Source organism: Psittacula echo (genome assembly GCF_963264785.1).
Source record: "Psittacula echo genome assembly, chromosome: 13".
Taxonomy (NCBI): Eukaryota; Metazoa; Chordata; class Aves; order Psittaciformes; family Psittacidae; genus Psittacula; species Psittacula echo.
The window spans coordinates 1,291,164-1,312,739 of record NC_137749.1 but is presented as its reverse complement, the minus strand read 5'-3'; the positions used below and the strand labels follow the sequence as shown (position 1 = coordinate 1,312,739).

Genomic DNA, 21,576 nt, shown 5'->3' with positions numbered 1-21,576 from the left:
GTCCCTGCCCGTGGCAGCGGTTGGAGCTGGATGAGCTTTAGGCTCCCTTCAATTCAAACCCTTCCATGGTTCTATGATAATAGTAGCTTTACATTAATGACACAGGCAGTGTTTATCCTCTTGTCTGGCTCTGGAAGCATCCTTGTAGGAGTGAGGAGCTGTGCCTGCTGCTGCTGCAGCTTCCCCCCTGCTCAGGTCTGGCGCATGGCAGCAGCATGGTCCTTCGCTGCCCACCCTCACCATGCCCATGGTGCTGTGCTCGCTGTGGTGCTGTGCTCATTGTGGTTCCATGCCCATGGTGCTCGGGGCCAGCCCTGTGGGGAGCGGGAGCGCGGCGGGAGCTGGGAATGGGGCTCGCAGTCAGTGTGCAAGCACCATTGTTTTGACACTGAGGCATATGGCAGCGTCAGGGAGAGCAAAGGGAAGGCGCAGCAGCTGCTGCCGAGGCAGAGCTGGCAGCAGGCAGCCAGGCCTGCACCGCGCCTGCGCTGCCAAGGGGAAGCGTGGCCATGGCCGGGCGCTTGGAGCATGCATGCGCTGGTGCTGAGCCGGGAGGGATGGACTGACCTTGGTGCTGGTGCTGTGGTGCCCCAGCCATGGGCTCCCACCACTGCTGCAGTGCAGGCGGAGCGTGCTTGGGAGCAGACAGCTCTTCTCCCTGCTCCTCTTGTGTTCCTATAGACTGTCCCCATCCCCTGGCTCTCACCACCCGCTGGTCTTCCCTCTGATACCACTGTTGGGCCTGTTCTGCATGCCAGGGCTGGTTGAGGGTGAGACAGAGCAGGGTGTGCTGGGCTTTGGTCACCACATCCCAGAGCAGAACAAGATGAGGGATTCCTGCTGCTTATTTTGTGTTGGTGACCTCAGTGGGTGATGGCATGGTCAGAGCTACATGGCACTGCCTTGGCACTGCCTCTCCTGGGTTAGTGCTCCTTAACTGCCTGTTCAGAGGTGATGTTGTGGCTGTTTCTTAGGTCAAGTTCTTTGATGCTTCCCCTGGGGTGGTTTGAGCCTCTCCATGCACATCCTATGGAGCTGCTGGAGCAGGGATGGGGCAGGCTGCATCAGAGGCAGAACTGAGGGACTGAGACAGCCCTTTCCTTGACACAAACAGCTCAGTCTGCTTCTGCCTGATGGCAGGGATGGTGGCTCTTACCCTGGGATGCCATAATTGCCTGCCCACCCTTCTCTAACCATGTTCTTACCCTCTTGTAGCATGAGCTCTTTGGATGGGGAGTGTTTTCCTTTGACCACTTCCAAGCAAAATGAGTATTCCGGGGGCCTACAACTGCAGATGGCAGATGTTGTCCCTTCCGGTCCTCCAGCTTGAGAGGAGGACAGCAGGACTGCTGCTGGCTCCATCACCACAGCTGGGTACCCCAAAACTTGTCCTTCAGGCCTGGGGATGGAGAGGGGCCACAGGCACTACGAGTCTTCCCTTTGGTGCATGAGCAGAGGAAATGCTGCCTTGGATAAATTTCCATGTGACTTGGCAAAATGTATGTTTGTGTCATTTGTGCAAGAGCAGCAGCCGGCTCTGCTGCTTACACATCGTGGCAGTAATAGAGGTGCTTGAGTTATAGTGAAACTTATTTCATTTTACAGCTCCCACCGCGTTAACAGATGTACAGGCGTCTGATCCAATCATGCAGCAAGAGATTTTGGGGCTAGTTCTTCCAGTTTTGACAGTGTGGAAGCTAGGAGCAGCCATACATTTTACAAACGAGAGTAAACGACCCTTAGCAACATATGTCTGCATTGGCAGCTCCAACGTAACCATAAATAAGGAACCCTGCTAGGCAGGAATGTATCTGGGCTCTGCCTACAGTCAGTGTTGGACAAAGCATCTGCCTTCCTCCCATTATATTAATGAGGTGCAGGCACTGGAATCCCTATGCTGTATGGCTGGATTTGCTGGGTGGGGACAAAGGACTTGGAAAAGCAAATGCTAATGCAGAGCAATGGAGGTTTATTTGATTTAAAGGCTCTATTTCATTTTAGTGATGCTTTATTCCTGCTTGCTGTCTCGCCAGTTCTCTTGCACATTACTGTAGGTGGCTCCAGGGTCATTGGCAGATGGAATCAAGATGTTTTCTCCGTGCTGCCCATAGCATTAGATCCTGTGGTCTCATGCAGTTAGAATCATAGACAGGTTTTGGTTGAAAGGGACCTTAAAGCTCATCCAGCTCCAACCCCTGCCACGGGCAGGGACCCCTTCCACTGGAGCAGCTTGCTCCAAGCCCCTGTGTCCAACCTGGCCTTGAACACTGCCAGGGATGGGGCAGCCACAGCTTCTCTGGGCACCCTGTGCCAGCGCCTCAGCACCCTCACAGGGAACAGCTTCTGCCTAAGAGTTCATCTAAAACCCTCATATGTAATCTAAAAAGCACCAGGGTCACCCCAACACCAGCGCTACAGCATCTTTGGGTAGAAATGGAAAGCTTCATGTTAAAGTGCTGTAGCTGAATTAATTTCTCCTTGCAATCAGAACAATACCAGCTTTGGTCCCAATGCAGTAGGGAGATTTCTTCTCCCCAGCTGGAAAAAGAAATGCTGTAACTCCATCCCGGAGCTGGTTTATAAAGCATTCATGAAGAATTTATATTGCAAAGGATTTTATTCAATTAAACTTGAAAAGCCTCTGGATTCCTGAGGTTCAATTGTGATCACCAAGACAGAGCTATCATAAAACTGGATGGCCTGTCTGGAGCAGGCATTGAGGAACTGTCTGATGTGACACTGCAGCTGATGGTTCAGTCCAAATCAAAAGCATTTGTCATTAGGATGTGGTGGAGGCTAAGGCTTGGGACATGACTCTGAAAAATGTGCATTAATGATAGCCATGAAGTATCTGTTTAAAAGAAGAGGGCGAGTGAGGAGGCAGTGATGTCCATTAGCCCTGGGCATTCTTCACTCTGACCCCATGCTGATTAAAAAGTTAACACAAAAGCCAGAGACCCTTTGGGGAAGCAAAGTTTAAGGTTGCTTCTACTTAAGTAATTGAACAGAGGAACTGCATGATTGATGTGGAAGCTCCCACCACTGAAAGTGGCACCCTGAGTGCAGGACAAGAGCTCTCGAGGTGTGGAATCCACCAACAGAGGTGGCACCAAGCCCCTGCTGCTCCTCACAACTCCTTCATCTGCAAACCTCAGCAGTCCCCAGGGACAGAAGCTCAAATGGAACAAGGACTCTACTCCTCCAGCTGGTACCTGCAGCCAGAGCAGAGGATGTGACCAAACTCAGAGGGGTCTGTGTGCTCCAAGGGGTAGCTCCACAAGAGTTAACCCCAGGTACTTCCACAGAGCTTGACTGCACATCACCCTTCCTCCTTTAATCCCTCCATCCTGCCTGGGCTCCGCTCCTGGCAGAGGATGCACTGGATTGTCAGCATGGGGATTCTTCATGTGCATGCAGAGAGGCTGCCAGAGCCAGGGAATTCTTAGTGCATTCCTGGAAATCCACACAGCTCAGCTTTAGCCAGGGCTGATGGACTGAAAGCAGCTTAAAGAAGAAAAGCACACTGGGCTCACTACTGAAGTATGAGTTAAGGGCCTCTGGTACAAGTAAATTCACATTTATTACTTCAAAGCTTGTGGGCAGAGTCCCTGAATCCACTCAGCTCTGTGCTGCACGAGCATGGGGACTTGCAAAGAGAAGCTGATTGTTTTCTCCTCTTCATTCCTCAGCATCCTGTCAAAGCCCTCCCACAGCACCTGCACTGGTGCCCAACTGCCAGGGCAAGGGGGACTTCTCTGGAATCAGCTCGAGTTCTGTCAAGTTTCCTGCCTCAACTCCAATGCAGGGCAAAGACCAGAGTGTTGTACAAGGGGTATTTGGACAAGGCCCAGTGAATAGAGCATGTTCTGCACCATATTTAAGAACAATTCCTAATTATTTAAGCTGGAAGTTTTTGGCAGCTCACGTTTCCAATCCAGGCTTGTTCTCCTTCCCCTCCTTGAAGGCGGAAAGCAGTCTGCTGGATTTAGCTTCCAATAATCAAGGAAATAAACGCTGCAGCTCCCAGTTACAGCTCAGGCTTTATATATATTTTCTCTTCCTTCCCTTCCTTCATTGCAGCGTAACGTGCCAGAACGAAGAGGTAGTCGCTCAGTCTGGAAAGCAAGGGGAAAAGCAGTGAACCCACTTCTCACATCAGGCGTGTTTGTCTCCAGCAACACCCAACGACACTCAAAGCACATCTGGTTACAGCAAAGCACATCTGCTTACAGCGTAAGGACTGCAGGTAAAGGGACCACAGAGAAGTGATTTCCAGAACAGCCTTCAGAAAGCTGAGTGCTCCCTCAGCACCACTGCAGCAGCTCAAACAGACAGGCCTTGCAAGAACACTTTTAACACTTAACTTCAACAATCTTACTCTGTAAGTAAGGCTTCTTGAGAGGTAAAACCCTGCAGTTTTAGCCCAAGACTAAGGGCACAAGCCCAGGCACCGTTCAGGAGTACGGAGTAAAGGTTTGGGGGTTTTTATTACCTGTTTAAGTATTTGGCCACGTTTGGATCTGCTTCCCCTGCTTGTACCAAAGGAACCACGCTAGCAAAGGAGAAGAAAAATGTTGAATGCATTTAACGTTTGAGCTCTGCCTGCAAAAAGGACCCAATTTGCTGGAGCACCCTCCCAGCCCAGGCTCACCTGGAGTCCCCATTCTAACTCCCCACAGGCTCTTTGCTTCCCCGAGAGGAATCTCTGGGCTAAATGATGCAACTGCTTTTTGTAACTGCTCCACTCCTCCAAAGGATGCTCATCAGTGGGCATGGCTGAACAACAGGGAGCAGTTTGCAGGGTCATCATCCTTTTCTGCATGTGAACAGGGGCCCTTTTGTCAAGGCAACAGCCCTGTTCCTGCCTCCTGATTGGTGCACAGCCTTTTCTGGCTTGCTTTTGACACTGACTGTGATGCTGAGTTTTCATCTATGGACCTTACCAGGGGAGTTTTCATCTCCAACAGAGAAGTGGGACAAGGAAGGTGTGAGCAGTAACATCTCAAGCCACTAAAAGCTTCCCTGGATCCCACACCTGGCGGTCCCCCAAACTACACTTAGCAAATCAGACATGAGCTTCACAAACAGACGCATCTCAGCATAAACCTGTCTGGTCTTTCTGAAGTCTTTAGCTCAGATGACCCAGTTCAGGGGAGGGAAGAGACTTGCTTTTTGCTGCCTGCACTCCTGGAGTTTGGCTAATCCAAACACACAGAGCTTGCCTCAAGCTCCAGCCGAGTGCAGTATAGCTGAGGGCTCTGACTGCACCGCTTTGCTTTCATGGCAGCATTCTGATCAGCTTTTAGCAGTTTTATGCTGTTACGCTACAGCCAACACTCACCACCTTTCAGCTCTGCGGCAGACAGCTCGGGAGAAGTGGAGAGCAGCACTGCTTTTACCTCCTGACTGAAACAACAATGCAACAGCACATCAGTGTCTGCAGCAACAGGTACAGCCATCCACCCTACTGTGGAACTGCAGCAAAGCTCATCACACCTCACACGCTCAACTGGACCCTGTGTTATGGCCAGGCAACTGGGAGAGATACCTGCCTGCAGGATGTGGACATTTAACTCAACCAGGACCTTGTCTCTGCTTTTCTTTTGGTATTTGTCCATGCAAATAACAGCCTCCCAACTTCTTTTCTCACAGCAAGTGATAAAACAGATTTGCCCTAAGAACACGAACCATCTCCAGTTGGTAAGAGGCATAAGCAGTGCCTACTGGTACCTACTGGCAAGATGAAAGTTCTGAGTGGAGGAAGCTGCTCTGAGTAGCTGTCAATCCACTGCTCCAGCTCCAGAACTGGCTTCTCACTGAAAGATGTTCGTTCTACAGAGGGAAAAGAAGAATCAGCTAAGAGAAATGCAGAAGTGATTCAGACTACAGAGAGAGCTCTGCTTTCATGTTTCTTGGATCAGTAAGACCCAAGAAAGCATCCCAAAATCCTGCTCTAGATCAGGACTTCAGTCACCCAGACACTGCAGAACAGCTCCATCTCCCAGATACCAGACCAGCCTCCCCAGCACCAGCCCAGGACAACTGTCATTCAAGAACTGTTATCCCAGGACAACTGTGGGACTTACTTAAGTGAGCCTCCCTGGCTGAGGAGAGCGGTGTGGCGATGTTGGAGCCCACATCCTGCAGCATGCACTGGACCTGGATAATCAGGACAAAACCGAGAAGTGCTCTCATTAACCAGCCTTTGATGCTGTGGTACAACTGCAGCAAGCTCTGTGCAGGCTGGGCTGATTAAAGGAGATCCTACCCTTGCTGTTCATCATCCTGCAGCACACTGGCAAGGAGGCTCAGGTAAGTGCTCTCTAATTGCTTTTTGAGGAGCCAGATTAGCACATGGAATTGTTTTCACTGGCATATGAAACCACGCTGGCTGACTGCAGAAAGCAGACTGGGGAGTGTGCACATTAATCCCTTTGCTGGTAGGACACTGAGCCATAACCTCTGGAAGAAAGGCAGTGACAGAGCTGCAGGCAACGCTGGCTCCATGTCATGTCTGCTTCCAAGAGGGACATCTCTCCATGGATCAGGATACTTGTGAGGCAGCCTGGTGAGGCTTTCTAACATCTCTGATCAGCTCCTTCTGCATTCTTGTGCACAGCAGAACTGATCAGCACAACTCATGTGGTTACTTTGCCCTGATTCCAAATCTGAGTGATCTGACACCAAGACTCATGTCCTTAACCATGCCCAGTAAACAGGTCTGGATAAACCTAGAGATACTTTTGCCCCAAACTGATCACTTGATCTCCCAGTTTCCTTCTCGGTTAAATAAATTTATTTCTTAGCAAGCAATGAAGGGGCAGAGCTTTAAGAATTCATTTATTTCAGTACTGGATTAGTTAAATCCCTGTTGGTCAGTGGATGCACTGTGCTAACATTAAAGAGTTTAAGACTGTGTTTCAATAGCACTGATGCAGTGACTGCGCTGGGTGAGGGTTATCATTAATACTCACTTTGTGAAGCTGCTCAACAAACGTGTGGCCCTTTTCACTGCTAAATTCCCCAGCAAGCCTAGGTTAAAAAACAGAGTTAGCTGGAAGTGGAAAATTAACCACGATTGTGGGTAGATCTAAGGCAGAAGCTCTTCCCTGTGAGGGTGCTGAGGCGCTGGCACAGGGTGCCCAGAGAAGCTGTGGCTGCCCCATCCCTGGCAGTGCTCAAGGCCAGGTTGGACACAGGGGCTTGGAGCAAGCTGCTCCAGTGGAAGGGGTCCCTGCCCGTGGCAGGGGTTGGAGCTGGATGGGCTTTAAGCTCCCTTCAACCCAAACCAGGCTGGGATTCCTTATGAAAACACAGGATCTGGACACTCCTGGCTCTTCATCAGTGCAACCCTCCAGAGAGCTTTGGCTCACAGCCTATCCCTTCCCCTGCTGCAGGGCTGGGAGAGCAGCTCTGAACGGAGGGGGACGCCCCAAAGACCCCGCCGAAGGGGGACGATGCTGCTGGGCCCTTCTGCATGCGGAGGGCCTGGCTCTGGAGTGCCCTGGAGCCCCGGCAGCGGCTCCTGGGGCAGCGGTTACCCGATGGCCGAGCTCAGCTCGTCCGTGGCTCCCAGAGCTTCGAAGATCCGGTCGCCCTTCGGCCGCCGCTCCCCGGTGAAGGTGCTGGAGAAGCCTTTGGGAAAGGCCCGGGGGAGGCGCTCAGAGGCCGGGCGCAGCCCCGCTGCGTGTCCCCTGCCGCCGCCCCCGGGCGCTACCTGCGTCTCCCGTCTTCGTGTAGATCTTCGGGGCCCGCTCGCTGCGGGGGCCGCGGTCGGGGCTGCGGAGGGAGAGGCCGTGAGCGACGGCCCAGGCCCGGCCCCACCGCCCCGCGGCCCCCGCGCTCACCTGCCCGCCCCGCTCCGCTGCCGCCGCCCCAGAGCCGCCGCTCCGCACCGCAGGGCCCGTCCCGCTGCCGCCGCCCGCTGTAACATCCCTCCGGGCCGCCGTAGCCGCCGTCCCTCCCTTCTCCCACGCGTGCTGTCACCCCAGCGCCGCACCACTGCGCGCTGCGCCTTTCCGATTGGCCAGCGCGAAGCCCCACCCCCGAAGCAACCGCGGCTATTGGCTGGGAAGCAAGGAGGGCGGGGCAGAGCTGGGTTCCTATTGGCCAGCGCCGCTGTCAGTCAGCGTGGCCGGAGCGGAGCAGCCGAGGCGGCGGTGCGGGGCGCCGGAGGTGCCGGGTCCCGCAGCGGGAGATGTGGGAGCGGAGCCTGGTGGTGTCGGCGCCGGGGAAGGTGATCCTGCACGGGGAGCACGCCGTGGTGCACGGCAAGGTAAGGACCCTGCGGCCGCCGGGCCTCCGGGGCTGCCCTCGCCTTCCCTGACCCGCTTCTCCCCGCCCGCAGGTGGCCTTGGCCGTGGCGCTGGACCTGAGGACCTTCCTCCGCCTGCGGCCGTGCGGGGAGCGCGGGCTGTGCGTCCGCCTGCCCGGGGTCGGCGTCGTGAGGAGCTGGGACGCCCCCAGCCTCCAGGCCCTGAGGAGGAGCTTTGCAGGCAAGCGCTTCCCCGGCGGTCGTGTGAGGCTCTGGGGCCTGCCCGATGCCTTCTGCCTGGGACCCCCATCGCTGCGGGTACCCTGTGCTGGGTTATTTGGCCCCCCCTGCACAGCGTTGCTGGGTCTCGTCGCCTCTCAGTGTGTGTTTAACGTGTCCCTGCACGCTTCCGGCTCAGGCACCCGCACTCTGAGCCTCTCGTGACCTGCTTCACGGCCTGGTTCCTGTGAGCGGCCCTCGCTGCGGCTGGGTCCTCCTGTGTCAGTTCCCAGGGGCTCAGGCAGACAAGGTTCACGTCCGGGTGTAGTTAGGGGTGCGCAGCCAAAGCAGAGTCTCTCTGAAGCGGGTCTGAGTTGAGGGCGCCTGGGGAGGGCAGGGTATGGGGCTGTTCTCCTGCCTCTGTGCCCCATGGCAGCTCTCACTGGGATTTCTGCAGCCTCTTGTGCTAGGTGAGAGCCCCTGCCTGCTGGCTGTGCCATTTGGCTCCCAGGGACTTGGCATTAACCCCCGGGATCCTGCATTCGCTTAGCAAAAGGCAGAACAAGCTCTAATAAGTGAGAGCACTGGTGGCAACCGCTCAGCACTGACCAAAAGCTGTCTCACACTGATGCCTGCTCCTGGCTGTTTGGAGTCCAGCCTCATGTGAAGCACCTCAGAATATCCACGTTCTTTAAGAAAGAGTTTGTGGTTTGCCAGGTTCTTTGTAATGGTGGATGGAGGCACTGGGAAGTGCAGGGAAGGAGGTGGTTGCTGTAATGCAGTGCAGGTGTGGGGTGTTGGAACAGGCTTCTCCGAGTGGCTGGTGGAGATTGTGCCTTTCGCTTTATCCTAAATCCTCAGGAAGAAAGTTTGTGGGGGAAACCTGGAATCGGCTCAGTGTGTTTCAGCCTGTTACAGCGGGAGAGGTGCTGTGAATACTGCTTTCACGTTTAACCATTCCTGGCTTTCTGAGTGTTTCAGTTCTCCCCTCTTGCTTCCGTAGCTGACTTTGATGAATCCAAGTCCCCCAGTGCAGAGCAGCTGGATACACTGAAAGAGTTTGCTGGAATTGCTGCCGGAGCCTCGGCTCCCGAGAGCCTTGCCACTCTTGCCTTCCTTTACATGTACCTGGCTATTTCAGCTAAGCATGGGTAAGGCTGCCTCCCTGCCCCGAATCAGCATCCTGAGTGTTCACCATTAATTGCTTCTCCAAGGGCATGGGAAGAAACCAGCCCTTTGAGACAGAATCTCACTTCATTTGAGCTCTGAGCACCTCAGGTGATGCTCTTCAGAGCTGAGCTCTATGGAGGGTGAGGAGCTCTCATTTAGGCATCAGGCTTTGAGGTACTTAAGTTGGAGTGGTTCATCCCCCACCCTTTCTGCACAGTCAAGAGAAGCAGACACTGATGTCCCTACCTCCAGTGGGCACCTCAGTTCATCCTGGCTTAGGATGCTGGACACGAGCTGTGAGTTTCATGTCTGAGCTAAGGCTGATCCCTCCCGTGGGCTGAATCTCCCTAAAAACATGAGAACTTGGGGTCCTTGCAGCTCAGGGCTGGTCCAGTTTCTAAACTTGACTGACACTGTTGCTATCAGAATGTTACTGGACAGCTGAAACCGAATCAGAACCTGATCTCAGTGTTCACAGCAAACAAATCCAAGGTTAAAGACTCTGATGTGCAGCTGCATTGTGCTTTGCTTCGCAGCCTCTGAGTTGTGTGGTGAGAGCACTGCGGCTGTCATCAGCCTGCTCTGAAACTGTCGGTTCCTAGTTCATGTCACTCACCAGCCATGGAAAGCTCCTGGGTTTGATGTTAGGCTCTGTAACACAACCCAGATGGGTTCAGTGGAGAAAAGGCGAGCTTGGGCACGCAGTGCTTGTTGCTCCAGTGGGATGTAACTGTGCAGTTATGGACTTGGAGTAATTGCCCTGTATTTAGAAATACGTTTAAAATCATGTTTACAGCAATCTTTGAAGGGTCTCTTTATGGTGCTACTCAAGTATTTAGTTACCAAGTGCCCTGCTAGCAGCTTGACAAGCTGTGCTAATCACAGACCCAATTCAGGGAGGCTTTGTTCTAGCACAATGGCTTTGCAAGGCCCCTCAGCTGTGCTAACTGAGCACTCCTGAAGCCCCTGTGTGTGCTGATGCTTATGCTGATGTTGCCACTTTTCAACCAGCTTTCCCTGTGATCAGTCCTAATTGCTGTATTTTGCCTTGTAAATGTCGTCTCAAGATGGATTTCAGGGTCCTTGTGCTGCATCCTCTGTGCTTGTGTTCCAGAGATGTTCCCAGTGTGGACATACTGGTGTGGTCGGAGCTGCCCACAGGAGCTGGGCTGGGTTCCAGTGCTGCCTACGCCGTCTGCTTGGCAGCGGCCCTGCTGACTGTGTGTGGAGCCATCTCCTGCCCTCTGAAGGAGGGAGAGCCCACGGCCAGGTAACGCATCCCATCACCCTGCCTGCTCTGGGTGCACGGCCCGGGCCAGCTCTGCTCTCTGTGCCCCTCTGTGTCCTTTTCCCCAGACAAATTCTGGCTCTGGCATCTCTCTTGGTCTCTCTGGCCAAGTTCTGGGCTGTGGTTGTGGCTGCAGCAGTGGCACCCTGAGCCCAGCTCCTTTCCCTTCCTCTCTTGTTGCTGCTCTGTGTTCCTGGCAGCAGGGACATGCCCTGTCCAAGGGCTCTGACCTGGGAATCACGAGTTTATAACTCACATCTGATAACAGCAGCTGGATGCAGAGGCTGTGTAAAACTTGCACCGTTTCCCTCCTCTAGTGCAAGGTACATGGGCTTAAAAACCCCAGCTTTATTTTGCCAAGCAAATAAAACTCACACTTTAAATGGTGAATTTGTTTAACCTCTATTTTCTCTCTGTCTCTGAGCATCTTCCAGGCTTTGCTTGGAGCCCTCAAGGAGTCAAAGATCCTTTCTGGTTTCCCTGCGTTTTCACATGAGTGTTTCTCTGCACGTGGTACCCGTCCCCCTCATGTCCTGCCCGAGCTTCCCCCTTATCAGTGCCTGGTGAAAGGAGCTTTCTTTCCTCCTGCCCTTGGGTTGCTTTCCCTTGGAGTTGAGCCTTGCTGGACTGGTCTGCTGCGTGTCTCTGTTTAAAGATGCGTACCACAGCTGGAGCTCAGCACCTCTATTGTGCGCTCCCCCTGCCAGGTGCACCCTTTATGGTTGGCTTCAGTGGACTTTGTGTGGGGCTGAAAGTGTGACAGCAAAGAGGGGGTGACTCTGTTCTGCTTCAAACCCGGGTTTGCTCCTGACCCAGAAACCCCTTCTTGGAGCAGAGCAGTTTGTGCTCAGGCGGCTCTCTCCCAGCCACAGGCATGAGGGGTGAAAGGCCGGTCCCGAGGTGAGCAGCACGGATGCCTTCATTCCCTGCTCCCACTCCTGAGCTGCAGCTTGAATGCAGCGTGGTTTTTTCCCTCCTGCTGGCGTGCAGAGGGGTAAGTGAGAGATGAGAGTGTCAGACTTCAGAGGGTTTTTGCTTAACGTGGCAAGAAAAGAACAGCGTGATATAATGACTCCTGTGCGGAGAAGAATCGCAGCCTCTCAGAGAGGATTAAAAACAAGTGGTTTACAGCAAGCTGCGCTTCTATTTTGAGTAGCGGCGGCGTGAGCTGCTTTGCTGAATGCTCTGCAGATTAAATATTGGCAAGAGAAATGAGAGGTGCGTGGAGATGGATAAAGACGTTCAGCTGAGGCCCAGGGAAGCGGGGAGTCAGAGGAAACAGCTTCCAGGTAGCAGGTGGCTCTCAGAACTTCAGTGCTGCTCTCATTATCTCATGGAAGACTGATGCGTTTCCAAAAGCCATGGTTGTGCCTCTGCTCCATCATCTGATACCTGTTCCGTGCCCTGTATTCCAAAAACCTGTTGAATGCACGCTCTTGCTACAGCAAACACCAGCTCTGGTCTGTGCAGAGCATCGCTGGTGCTGGGATATCTGATAGCACCGTGCATCAGGGCGTTTGAATGGGGACCTGGAGCGTGTGATCAGTGTGTGGACCGCAGAGCAGGCAGCGGGTGCAAGCTGGAGGTGCTGAGCTTCCCTTGGGGCCCCAGGGTTTGAGACTGTGGAGTGAGTGGGTTTGAAATAGACTGGTGAGTTGTGAAGGGGGTTCTGTGCGTGCATGCCCTGAGGGCGCAGAGCAGTGGGGTAGTGAAGGATGCTGGGGGAGGAATCACTGCACTGGATTGCAGGGAATTTGCAGCCAGTAACTGGCAGCTCTGCCTTTGCTTTTTGTGGTGCTACAGCCCATTAATTAGGATGTGCAGGCAGGGGCTTGGGTCCTTGCTGAGCCTGACCCAGCACCAAACTCTTTGTGCCACCATTTGAACTCCCAAAGCACTTAACCAAATGATGGGACTGCTTTTAAGAGGACAGAAGGAGCTGCTTTTGTGTTGTTAGCATAACACCTTCTGCGTCTGCATTTGGTTCCCTTCTGTGCTCTAAGCGCTGGCACCCAGTGCAGCTGAAGTGTTAGGAGTTAATCCCTGAAAATCAAAGTCTTTGCTGGAGATGCTGTAGTTAAAACTGCTTTATTTTTTGACCCACTCTGTGAGGCAGCTGGCAATTAGAGGCATGTGTGAAATGCAACTTTTGCTACTCTCTTCTCACATCACACCTTCTGTGGCTATAAATACACCGTCCCGCCTGGCGCTGAGCAGGATCTCAGGCCAGGATGTGTGGAAACGCGCAGCGTTAGGGAGGTGCGGATGGGTCTGGGCTTGCATTGAGTTAAATCTGATCCTCACTTGAGCCAGGGCTAGGATCTTCTCCCTGAAGTTTCTCCCCATCACTCAGCACAAGCTGGTTTTGGCTGTGTATTGGAGTCATTTTCTTGCCTTTCAGGTGGACAGAAGAAGAGCTGGCTTTGATTAACCACTGGGCCTTCCAAGGGGAGCGGGTGATCCATGGCAACCCCTCGGGGGTGGATAATGCTGTTGGTACCTGGGGTACGTGTGTGTTTGCTGCTCCCCAGCACTGGATATGGGTGCTGAGGGATGATGGAGCACCAGATGTGTTTCCATTCTCTGCTGCAGGGTGTGCATCAGCAGACAATCAGGCTTGGTTGGGGTTGCTGCAGGGACACTGAATGCAGCAGTTGCTTTATGTGCTGAGGTACAGCAAAGGCACCAGAAACCCCCAAGTTCAGGTCCCTCTTTTGACCTGAGCAGAGGGAATCCTTCCCTCAGTGAGCTGGGACTGGCTACAGTAACACCAGGGGTCTGCATCCCCCAGGCAAGTGCCATGGGCAGAGACCCTCCTTCAAATAACTGATACTTAAACATCCTGGTGTGAACAAAGAGCCCTAATCCTGTCCCAGGGCTAATGCAGTCAGACAGCTGCCCCTTAGTTTCAATTAGCAGAGACTTCCAAGGGGCTTGGAAGTGTCCTTGGAGACTTTTAATAATCTTTCTAATGAGACCTAATTGCAGAGCCTCTGGAAAAGTAGGAGCAAAGTGAGACATTCCTTCTGGACAGTGAAATTCCATGCTGAAGGATGGCTGCTGACGTGAGTGCGCACGTTCAGTCCGCTTTGAAACCTCCATCCTTGGCTCTGCCCGTGGAATCTCTGCTTGGGGTTTATTTAGTAAAGATTTAAGGCTGGCCAAACTCTGCCTTTTGAAAAGTCTTTAATGTGATTGCAGAGCAAAGGGGAAGCCATTGGGTTAAGTATGGCTGGGCAGACCCCCTCATTAAGTCGCCAGGGTTAGGCAGATCCATGCTGCCTGAGAACATGGTTCATTTAGCTGGTGTTCCTTGCAATTACTGTCATGTGCTCTGGGTGAGGTTCTAAAGATGAAAGCCCTTCTGCCACTGTTATCTCTCAGACAATGCATGTCTTTTACTTTAGGTGGAGCCCTGAGATACCAATCAGGAAAAATCACACCATTAAAGAGGTAATATTAGAGCTTAAAAATAGCACTTCCATAGGCTGGGTGGAATATGTCAAAGAGGCTTTGGGTGGGTGTTGGAGGGTAGGAGATTGATGGGCGATCATGAACAGAGTGGTGCTAGGGCTTTGGAGCCAGATTTTGCCCTGGGTGGGGGTAACTTGAGTGTTGGCTTGGTTTGGGGTGGATGGGAACAATGAGGTGTTTGGTCATTATCTGACATGAGATGAGCACAGTGCAAAGGATCAATATTAATTTCATGGCATTATGGGCAGCAGGAATGGATCTGCTCCTGGCAGCAAATGACATTGTGGGCAAGGGGAACTTCTTGCTTACCTGGTGGTAGGATGGTGGGGAAGGCAAAGCAAGCTGCAGAGACAAATCCAGGTCCTGCCTGTTCCCTCTGCCTCCTGCCAAGGAGGTATAATCTGCCTCCATTAAAATCTTTCACAGTGCATGAAATTGCTCTATTAGCAGTTAATGGCCAGTGCTGGCTAGTCTCTGAGATAGTATTTCAAAGGGAAAATTTTGCTTGGAAAACATGGATTTCGGTAAATACATTACACTCCTATTTATAGCACTGGTACAGTCGTGCCTTGTATCTGAGAGGAGCAAGCCTGAGCCCAGCCAGCACTTAAGCACCTGCTTAACTTCCTTTAGAGGGACTCCTTCTCTTGGGTGTCCTGCTCAAACAGGCCTTTTGAGGCAGAGCAGACTGAGCTGGAGGTGTCTGGGCCTTGGGAGCTGATAGGGGCTGCGAAGGGAAGAGGCAAGGAGATGGCTTTGTTGTTCCAGGGTGCCGATGCTGAAGATCTTGCTGACCAATACAAAAGTCCCTCGAAGCACCAAGGTCCTGGTGGCTGGTGTCAAGGAGAAGATCCTGAAGGTGCCGTTGTGTGGGGATGGAGCTGTTTGCTCTGCGGGGTGGGGAGAGAACCCACATGAGCTCAGATCTCCTTGTGTGGCACTGCAGGGCTCACGGGGGGACCCTTCTTGTGGTCACTGCATTCCTGTCTGATGCTAGCTAAGGCCAAGATGCGCTGGGAATGAGGGTTCAGCTCCCCTCCACCTTTCTCCAGCATTAACAGGGCTTGCCTGTTGCAACCATGAAAAGAATAGTTCCTTTGGCCTGTTTCCTCCTCTTTCCCCATTTTCTGCAGTTTGGGAACAACCCACCTTTGCCCTGCTCTGCAGTGGGTCCTGTGAACGAGTAGCCCCAAATGGGATGAGGAATTGTCCAGCTCAGAGAGACTGGGTCTGGTTTCATCACCGTGGTACGAGATTAGTGAGCAGTCTCCTCGCATCTTGTCTTCCCCCTTCTCAGTTCCCTGCTATAATGAACCCGGTGCTGGACTCCATCGATGCAATTTCTCAGGAGTGCCAAAGTGTTCTGGAAGCGATGCCTGCAAATCCATCACCAGAGTATTACCCTGTGCTGGAGGTGAGGGGCTTGTTTGCCAGTGTTTGTAGACACGGTTACTGTTGAACATCAAAATGGCATTTAAAGAGCATTAGGGCGAAGGAAAAATTTGATAGCAGGAAATGTTCCATTCCGAGTGAAACCGTGCTCTGTGCACGCTGCTTTGAATGCCCTTCCTGGAGCCGAGGGATGGAAAATGCTGCCCATGTGTCTCCTGAGCTGTGCACAGGCGGGGAGGGAGCGGGTCTGGTGCTTTGTGGAGCTGTAGCTCTGGAGGTTTTATTTCCTTTTGCTGAGATATGGAGAGATACTGCTAAGATAGGGAGTGATTCGGGTGGGGATGCTGCCTCCCTGCACCATGGATCAGCCACTCTCCTCCTGGCAGTCACTGCCTGTGAAGCAGCTGCTTTGTCACTGCCAGGGCTGGGGTGAGGAGCAGAGCCCAGCAGCCGCTGGTTTGCAATGGACTGGTTATGAGCCAGCTCCCTTTGCTCTGCACTCATCCTGGCTCCAGAGAATAACAGAGTTGTGCCCAGAGCTGACCTGACATTGATGCATGAGGTGCATACCAAGATCTGTGTTTGTCTTGGCTTTGTTCGGAGCAGGAGAGGCTGCTGCAGCGGGGGGAGACGTGGTTCTGAGTGGAAGAAGTGGGTTTTGCAGTGCTGAGAGCACTGATTCCTACAGCCACAGGGTGAGGACGTGTGGCAGTGGCCCAGCTGAGGCAAACCTGGCCTGGCCATGGGTGCCAAGTGACTTGAATGGTCAAGAGCCATTTGGTACCAGCGGTGCAGTTCCTTGTTGGCATCTGGATCCCTCCCCTTGGCTCTCCTGTGAGGACCTCTGCTTGTCCTTGCTGGTCAGTTGTCCCCTCCACAGCCTTGGGCATGGTCCAGAGGCACAGGGGTGGGCTCTGGAGCGGGACAGAGCCACTGCCCCAGCTCTACCTGCACAGCAGCATAGGGCTGCTCTGTTAGCACACGGTGGGTACAGCCTTCTCCCTGCTTCAGGCTGCGTTGCACCTCGCTGCATGTGGGTGAGCTGCTGCTTGGACTGCAGCAAGCACGGGAGGGTCTCCCATGGGATCCAGATCAAAGTCCTGCTCCCTTTGCACCAAGGGGGGGTGCTGGGTTTCTGTACCCCTCACTATGGGCTGACCCTAATGAGGGCTAAAGGAGTCTGCAGCAAAACTTCAGACAACTCTTCTCCACTTTAATTCCATATTGCTCAGGTTGTTGGAAGCACTGGGGGACAGGGAAGGGCTAATTTGAGGTGTGCTCTGAGATGCTCACATGAAAGATGCCAAAGCAACCATGTATATGATGCCCTGGAAACAGCCCTGCAGTGAGCAGGTTTCTCTCTTGAATCTGTTGTTTTGTCTTGTGCTTGAAGAGCCCGCAGAGGCACAGTTGATTATATGCAGCATCTATCTATCTATATTGGGCTGTTTCTGCAACGTGCACTTGCGGACAGTGTTGTATCTGAGCCATCGAACTAGTCTACTGTGTCATAAGCTGTCGTCTGATTCCTGGCAGGTTTTGGATCAGGAGATGACAGGTGTCTGGGATCATCACGGGCAGAGCTGTGCCCTCACTCAGGCATATAAAGAGGGCTCTGGATGGACGTCTGTCCAGCCCGGCACAGAGCTGGATGGATGCGCTCTGCGTGCCGCTGGCTCATGCAGCTCCCTGCGTTAGAGCAGTGCAGAAATGCTTGGGGGGGGAGAGGGATTGTTTCTGTGTTGTCCCCTCCTGTGTGGTGTGGTGCTGGCAGGAGACCCGTGTGGAGCGGAGGAAGGTGGTGTGACAGATGCCTGTCACTCTATAGCGTGGCTCCCACTGCTCCCTATGTGCAGCTAACTGCAGACAAGGAAGTGCTTGGTGGCATCATTCAGAGGAGGGGGCACAGGGTCCCTGTGAAGAAGCCTCTGGGACTGGTGCTGGCTGCCTGCTTGTGACACCCTATGGAACAGCGATGGAACAGCCACCAGTGCCAGGGAAATGATGGAGTCAGTGTCAGACCACTGTTGCTGAGATTGAGCATCCTCCAGTGCTGGTGCTGATGAGCTGGAAGGCACTTGCAGTGCTTGGGGGCCTGGTGTCAGGTTTGCTCTGAGTGTGGGCCAAGCTCTTCCCTCTGTTCCTTAATTCCTCTGGTCCTGGGAGCAGAGAAGCTGGGTAGCTCTGCTTGGAGGGTGGCCTTGCTTGCAGGGTGGTTTGTGCTGCTCTTCCCCCGAAGCAAGGACCCTCTCGACCCTACTTGAGCTGGGTGCCACATTCCCAGCATGGTGCTGGTGGAGGCCCCTTGGCTCTCAGCCCATGAGGACAGGGAAGGTGCCCAATGCAAACACAGGGACATAACTCCCGTGTCGCCTCTCCAGCAGTGCCGTTTCTGACTTGGCAGTGTCAGGAGGATGCAGCTCTGCCGGATGGACTGCAGAGCAGGGCAGGGTGACAGCCAGGAATGAGGGATGCTGGCTTGGTGCCCTTCCCACGGCCAGCGAGGGGCTTGCACTGTCTCCTGCTCAACACTCGTGTGACAGGGGAGAGGTGAAGCCATCCGGGGGCTCTGATTTAGCACCTGAGATAAGTCCCTGCCGACAGCTTGCAGTGAGCAGGGTTTCTCAGGAGGTCCAAGAGCTGTTGTAGCACTGCCACCGTGATGGGCAGCAGCGGCAGCCCAAGTTGTGATGGGGACAGGGACAAATGAGCAGCCCAAGGCTCAGACTCTGGCTTTGACCTTCCTGCCCAGAGCTGCTGGACCCTGAGAGATGCTGGTGGCCAACTCCTTGCAGAAATGAGATGGCCATGTAGAGGGATGGGAGGGAGCCTCTGTCGTGATGCTCATCTCACGTGTGTGGTTGCTTTTAGGAACTCTTTGACATAAACCAACACCACTTAACCGTGATGGGGGCCGGCCATCCCTCCCTGGACCGGCTGTGCCGGGTGACAGCATCCCATGGGCTGCACAGCAAGCTGACCGGGGCTGGTGGCGGTGGCTGTGGCATCACCCTGCTGAGACCAGGTCAGTAAATCCCTTCCCCTGCTCATCCCCTGCATCCTGCCCCACTTCCACACAGCCCTGCCAGCGGGGTCAGGTTCGGAAGCAGAGGGGTAGATGCTCATGGTGGGACGTGAAGCCATGTCACAAGTGTGGGATGGTGCCTGGTGGTGTGGTTTGTGCTGTTTCATACAGGGACCATTCAGTGCCTTCATTTACGTGTGTCAGATCTTCACGGCACGAGCCCTGTGCCAAGGGCACGTGTTTAACCATGTGATGGCCCGTTTGGGTCTCCCCGCTGGGGCCTCACTCACTAACTGCCTGCTCTTGCCCTCCTCTTGGCAGACACCTCCCCGCTGGCCGTGGAAGCAGCCAAGCAAGACTTATGTGCCTGTGGATTTGAATGCTGGGAGACCAGTATCGGGGCCCCCGGGGTGACCCTGCACTCCTGCTCCTCTTTAAGCACCCAAGTGCTGCACGCGCTCACCGAGAGTTAAGCTACTGCCTCTGGCAAGACTTGAGCTCCTGGCACCCTGTCCTGGGAGCTCCGTGTGCCCCGGTGCCTGGAACCTTCTCTGCTGTGGGGCTGAGAGCCTCTAGGTGCAGGTGTGGGGCCTGATGCTGCTGGGAGTGGGGGCTGCCATGAGGACCTGGGAGCAGCAGGGTGTGAGTTTGACCCAGGCTCTCAAAGTCCTGTTTTGAATCGCCTTGCTCCACTGCTGTGCTAATCCCAAGGGGCAGGAGGAGAGGGGCTTGGCTGGAATCCAGCACAGGTAATAACACTTTGCTTGGTTCTGCTGCTTCAGATGCATGTAGTGTCTCTTCCCTTCTCCCCTGGCGTCGGGCAGCGGAGGCTGGCAAGGTGGATGTGCAGGGAACGTTGACATTTTGGGGTGAAAAGCATCTTGGCAGCTCAGGGCTTGACACTCGCGTCTTCGTTTCCCCTGGACTGCAGCCTCCAGTGGAGAGGAAACCTTTAAATCCAGCTCTTCCCTGCTACTAATCAGGAGCTGGATAATTAAAAGGGAAGATGTGGCTCATTTCTAATGATGTTCTCACTGGTTTCACTCTTTCCCATGGTTTCTGCCTGAGGCCAGGCTCGTGTTCATGTGCTCTGGTTCAAACAGCAACTGGTGCCTGCAAGGAGGGAGGGGGAAGGAAACCATTTCTGCTTGCAATTGCTGTTCTGGGGTCTCTTGTGCTTCATTCCTAACCGAGCGTGCCCTTGCCCCTGTCACTGGGATGTGCATAGGGGCAGGGCAAACACGAGTTTGGTTTAGTTTGAAGTAATCAAGTAGGAAAACTGACCCCAACCTCCTCAGAAGCTGACCTGAACTTGCAGTTGGCCAAGTAGAAAACCTCAGTGCATTTAAAGCGGGGAGGCAAATGTAACCGTGGTTTTACTGCTGGAATTCGAATGAGCTGTGCCACAGCACAAAGGGGAATTGGCAGGTGAGTGTGAAGCTGGAGTATCCTGAAGTAAATACACGGACTCTCAGTGGCTGGGGTCTCCTCTGTACCTGCCACAGGGATTCTGTCGCTGTTCTGCTTGGCTCGGTTGGGGTTTAAGTGCAGCTCTGCTCAGGGATTGCTCCATTCAAAGCTGAGTAATAAAGTGGCAGAGGTGCGGGCTTGTCTTCCAGTGCAGGAGTAGAGACTCAAGTGCGAGATGTGCTAGCGCTGTAATCCCGGCGTCGTGGTGACCGGCTTGACTTCACTCATCACGTGTAAACTGTCTCTGGTTTTAATAAATGGATGGGGGTTTTATGTGCAAAGTGTTCTTTGATAATTATGCTGGGTACAAAAGGAGAAAAGCACCTTACACTGCTTCAGTAAAAACAGGTTTCAGATGCTGGGTCTCTACACGTCTAATTACAATTCCCATTTGCATCCAGGAACAGCTTTACACTAATCACAAGTCAGAAAGCCTGATAAATAATTTACCATTTTCTAATACAGCGTAATCGATGTGCGGATCTGGGAGCGCGTTGACGCTGCCACGTTTGAATGTGTCTGCAGCTCCTGATGGGGAGCACAAAGAAATGCCAAATTCAGTGCCAAGGAACTTCGCTTCGGAGCTGCGTGTCTGGGGCTCAGCCTCATTAGCAGCTTTCAGGGGGAGATGGGCTCGCAGGCAGCGCGTGGGAGCTGGGGGGACAAGGGAAATAAGAGTAAGGATTGGGATTTGCTGGTTTAAATGGTGATTAAAGCGGGTGCTTTCAGCTGACCGCTTCAGGTCGGTGGGGGGCCTCCTGTTACCACTGCCAATGTCCGCACTGGACAGTGGAGTGTGTTTTGTGCTATCCCTGCTTCAGGTGTCATCTCCTGGCTGTACCTGAAGGCCTCAGCTTGACCCAGACCATCCTGCAGCCGGGGATGCCTTTACCTGCACGTTTTCAGCTCTCTCTTGCCAGTCTCTGCTTCGCTTGTGGGTGTGATGGAGGCACAGGAATGAGGTGATGGCTGAGCCTGACGGCTGAGACGTGAGTGATGTGGATCATGGTGGGGTGCAGCGTTTCTGCCTGCCCCGACACTGGGGATGTGCCAGGGCTGGGATCTGCCTTCCCTATGCCACAGGGACCAGAAGTGCCCAAGTCAGCAGCTGGAGCCAGTCCCAGTTAGAAGTAAGCATGGATTTCACATCCCTGTGCAAGCATGGGAGCATCCTCTCCCTCCTTTCTGCGGTCCTCCCTCCCGGCTCCATCAGAGCATTCCCAGAGGCCTCGCTGCAATCCGGGGATAACCAAAGGGACATTTGGCACGTGCCCAACCCCAGCC

General features: G+C 53.7%; 2 protein-coding genes across 2 annotated transcripts; one reads left to right on the top strand and one right to left on the bottom strand.

The window, feature by feature from the left end:
- Positions 1-3,979: 3,979 nt before the first annotated feature.
- On the bottom strand, positions 3,980-7,967 carry MMAB (metabolism of cobalamin associated B). Its single transcript, XM_080628631.1, has 9 exons — positions 7,848-7,967; positions 7,718-7,779; positions 7,542-7,635; positions 6,975-7,032; positions 6,087-6,159; positions 5,735-5,832; positions 5,342-5,406; positions 4,493-4,552; positions 3,980-4,115 (listed from the first exon to the last, which is right to left on the bottom strand). The coding sequence occupies exons 1-9, from the start codon at positions 7,931-7,933 to the stop codon at positions 4,028-4,030; spliced, it is 684 nt and encodes a 227-aa protein (XP_080484757.1). The 5' UTR covers positions 7,934-7,967; the 3' UTR covers positions 3,980-4,027.
- Positions 7,968-8,111: 144 nt separating this feature from the next.
- MVK (mevalonate kinase) lies at positions 8,112-20,552 on the top strand. The gene is made up of 10 exons (XM_080628632.1): positions 8,112-8,275; positions 8,348-8,495; positions 9,477-9,624; positions 10,758-10,913; positions 13,333-13,436; positions 14,339-14,384; positions 15,174-15,264; positions 15,703-15,819; positions 18,669-18,822; positions 19,144-20,552. The coding sequence occupies exons 1-10, from the start codon at positions 8,198-8,200 to the stop codon at positions 19,293-19,295; spliced, it is 1,194 nt and encodes a 397-aa protein (XP_080484758.1). The 5' UTR covers positions 8,112-8,197; the 3' UTR covers positions 19,296-20,552.
- Positions 20,553-21,576: the final 1,024 nt, after the last annotated feature.

Bases quoted from the DNA above. Each gene is read 5' to 3' on its own strand.
- MMAB (XM_080628631.1), bottom strand. From the start codon at position 7,933: ATGTTACAGCGGGCGGCGGCAGCGGGACGGGCCCTGCGGTGCGGAGCG. The intron at 7,033-7,541 runs GTAACCGCTGCC...TTTTTAACCTAG, and splicing joins GAGCTGAGCTCGGCCATCGG to GCTTGCTGGGGAATTTAGCA. The intron at 6,160-6,974 runs GTGAGTATTAAT...CTGATTATCCAG, and splicing joins TTGTTGAGCAGCTTCACAAA to GTCCAGTGCATGCTGCAGGA.
- MVK (XM_080628632.1), top strand. From the start codon at position 8,198: ATGTGGGAGCGGAGCCTGGTGGTGTCGGCGCCGGGGAAGGTGATCCTG. The intron at 14,385-15,173 runs GTAATATTAGAG...TTGTTGTTCCAG, and splicing joins AAAATCACACCATTAAAGAG to GGTGCCGATGCTGAAGATCT. The intron at 15,820-18,668 runs GTGAGGGGCTTG...GGTTGCTTTTAG, and splicing joins AGTATTACCCTGTGCTGGAG to GAACTCTTTGACATAAACCA.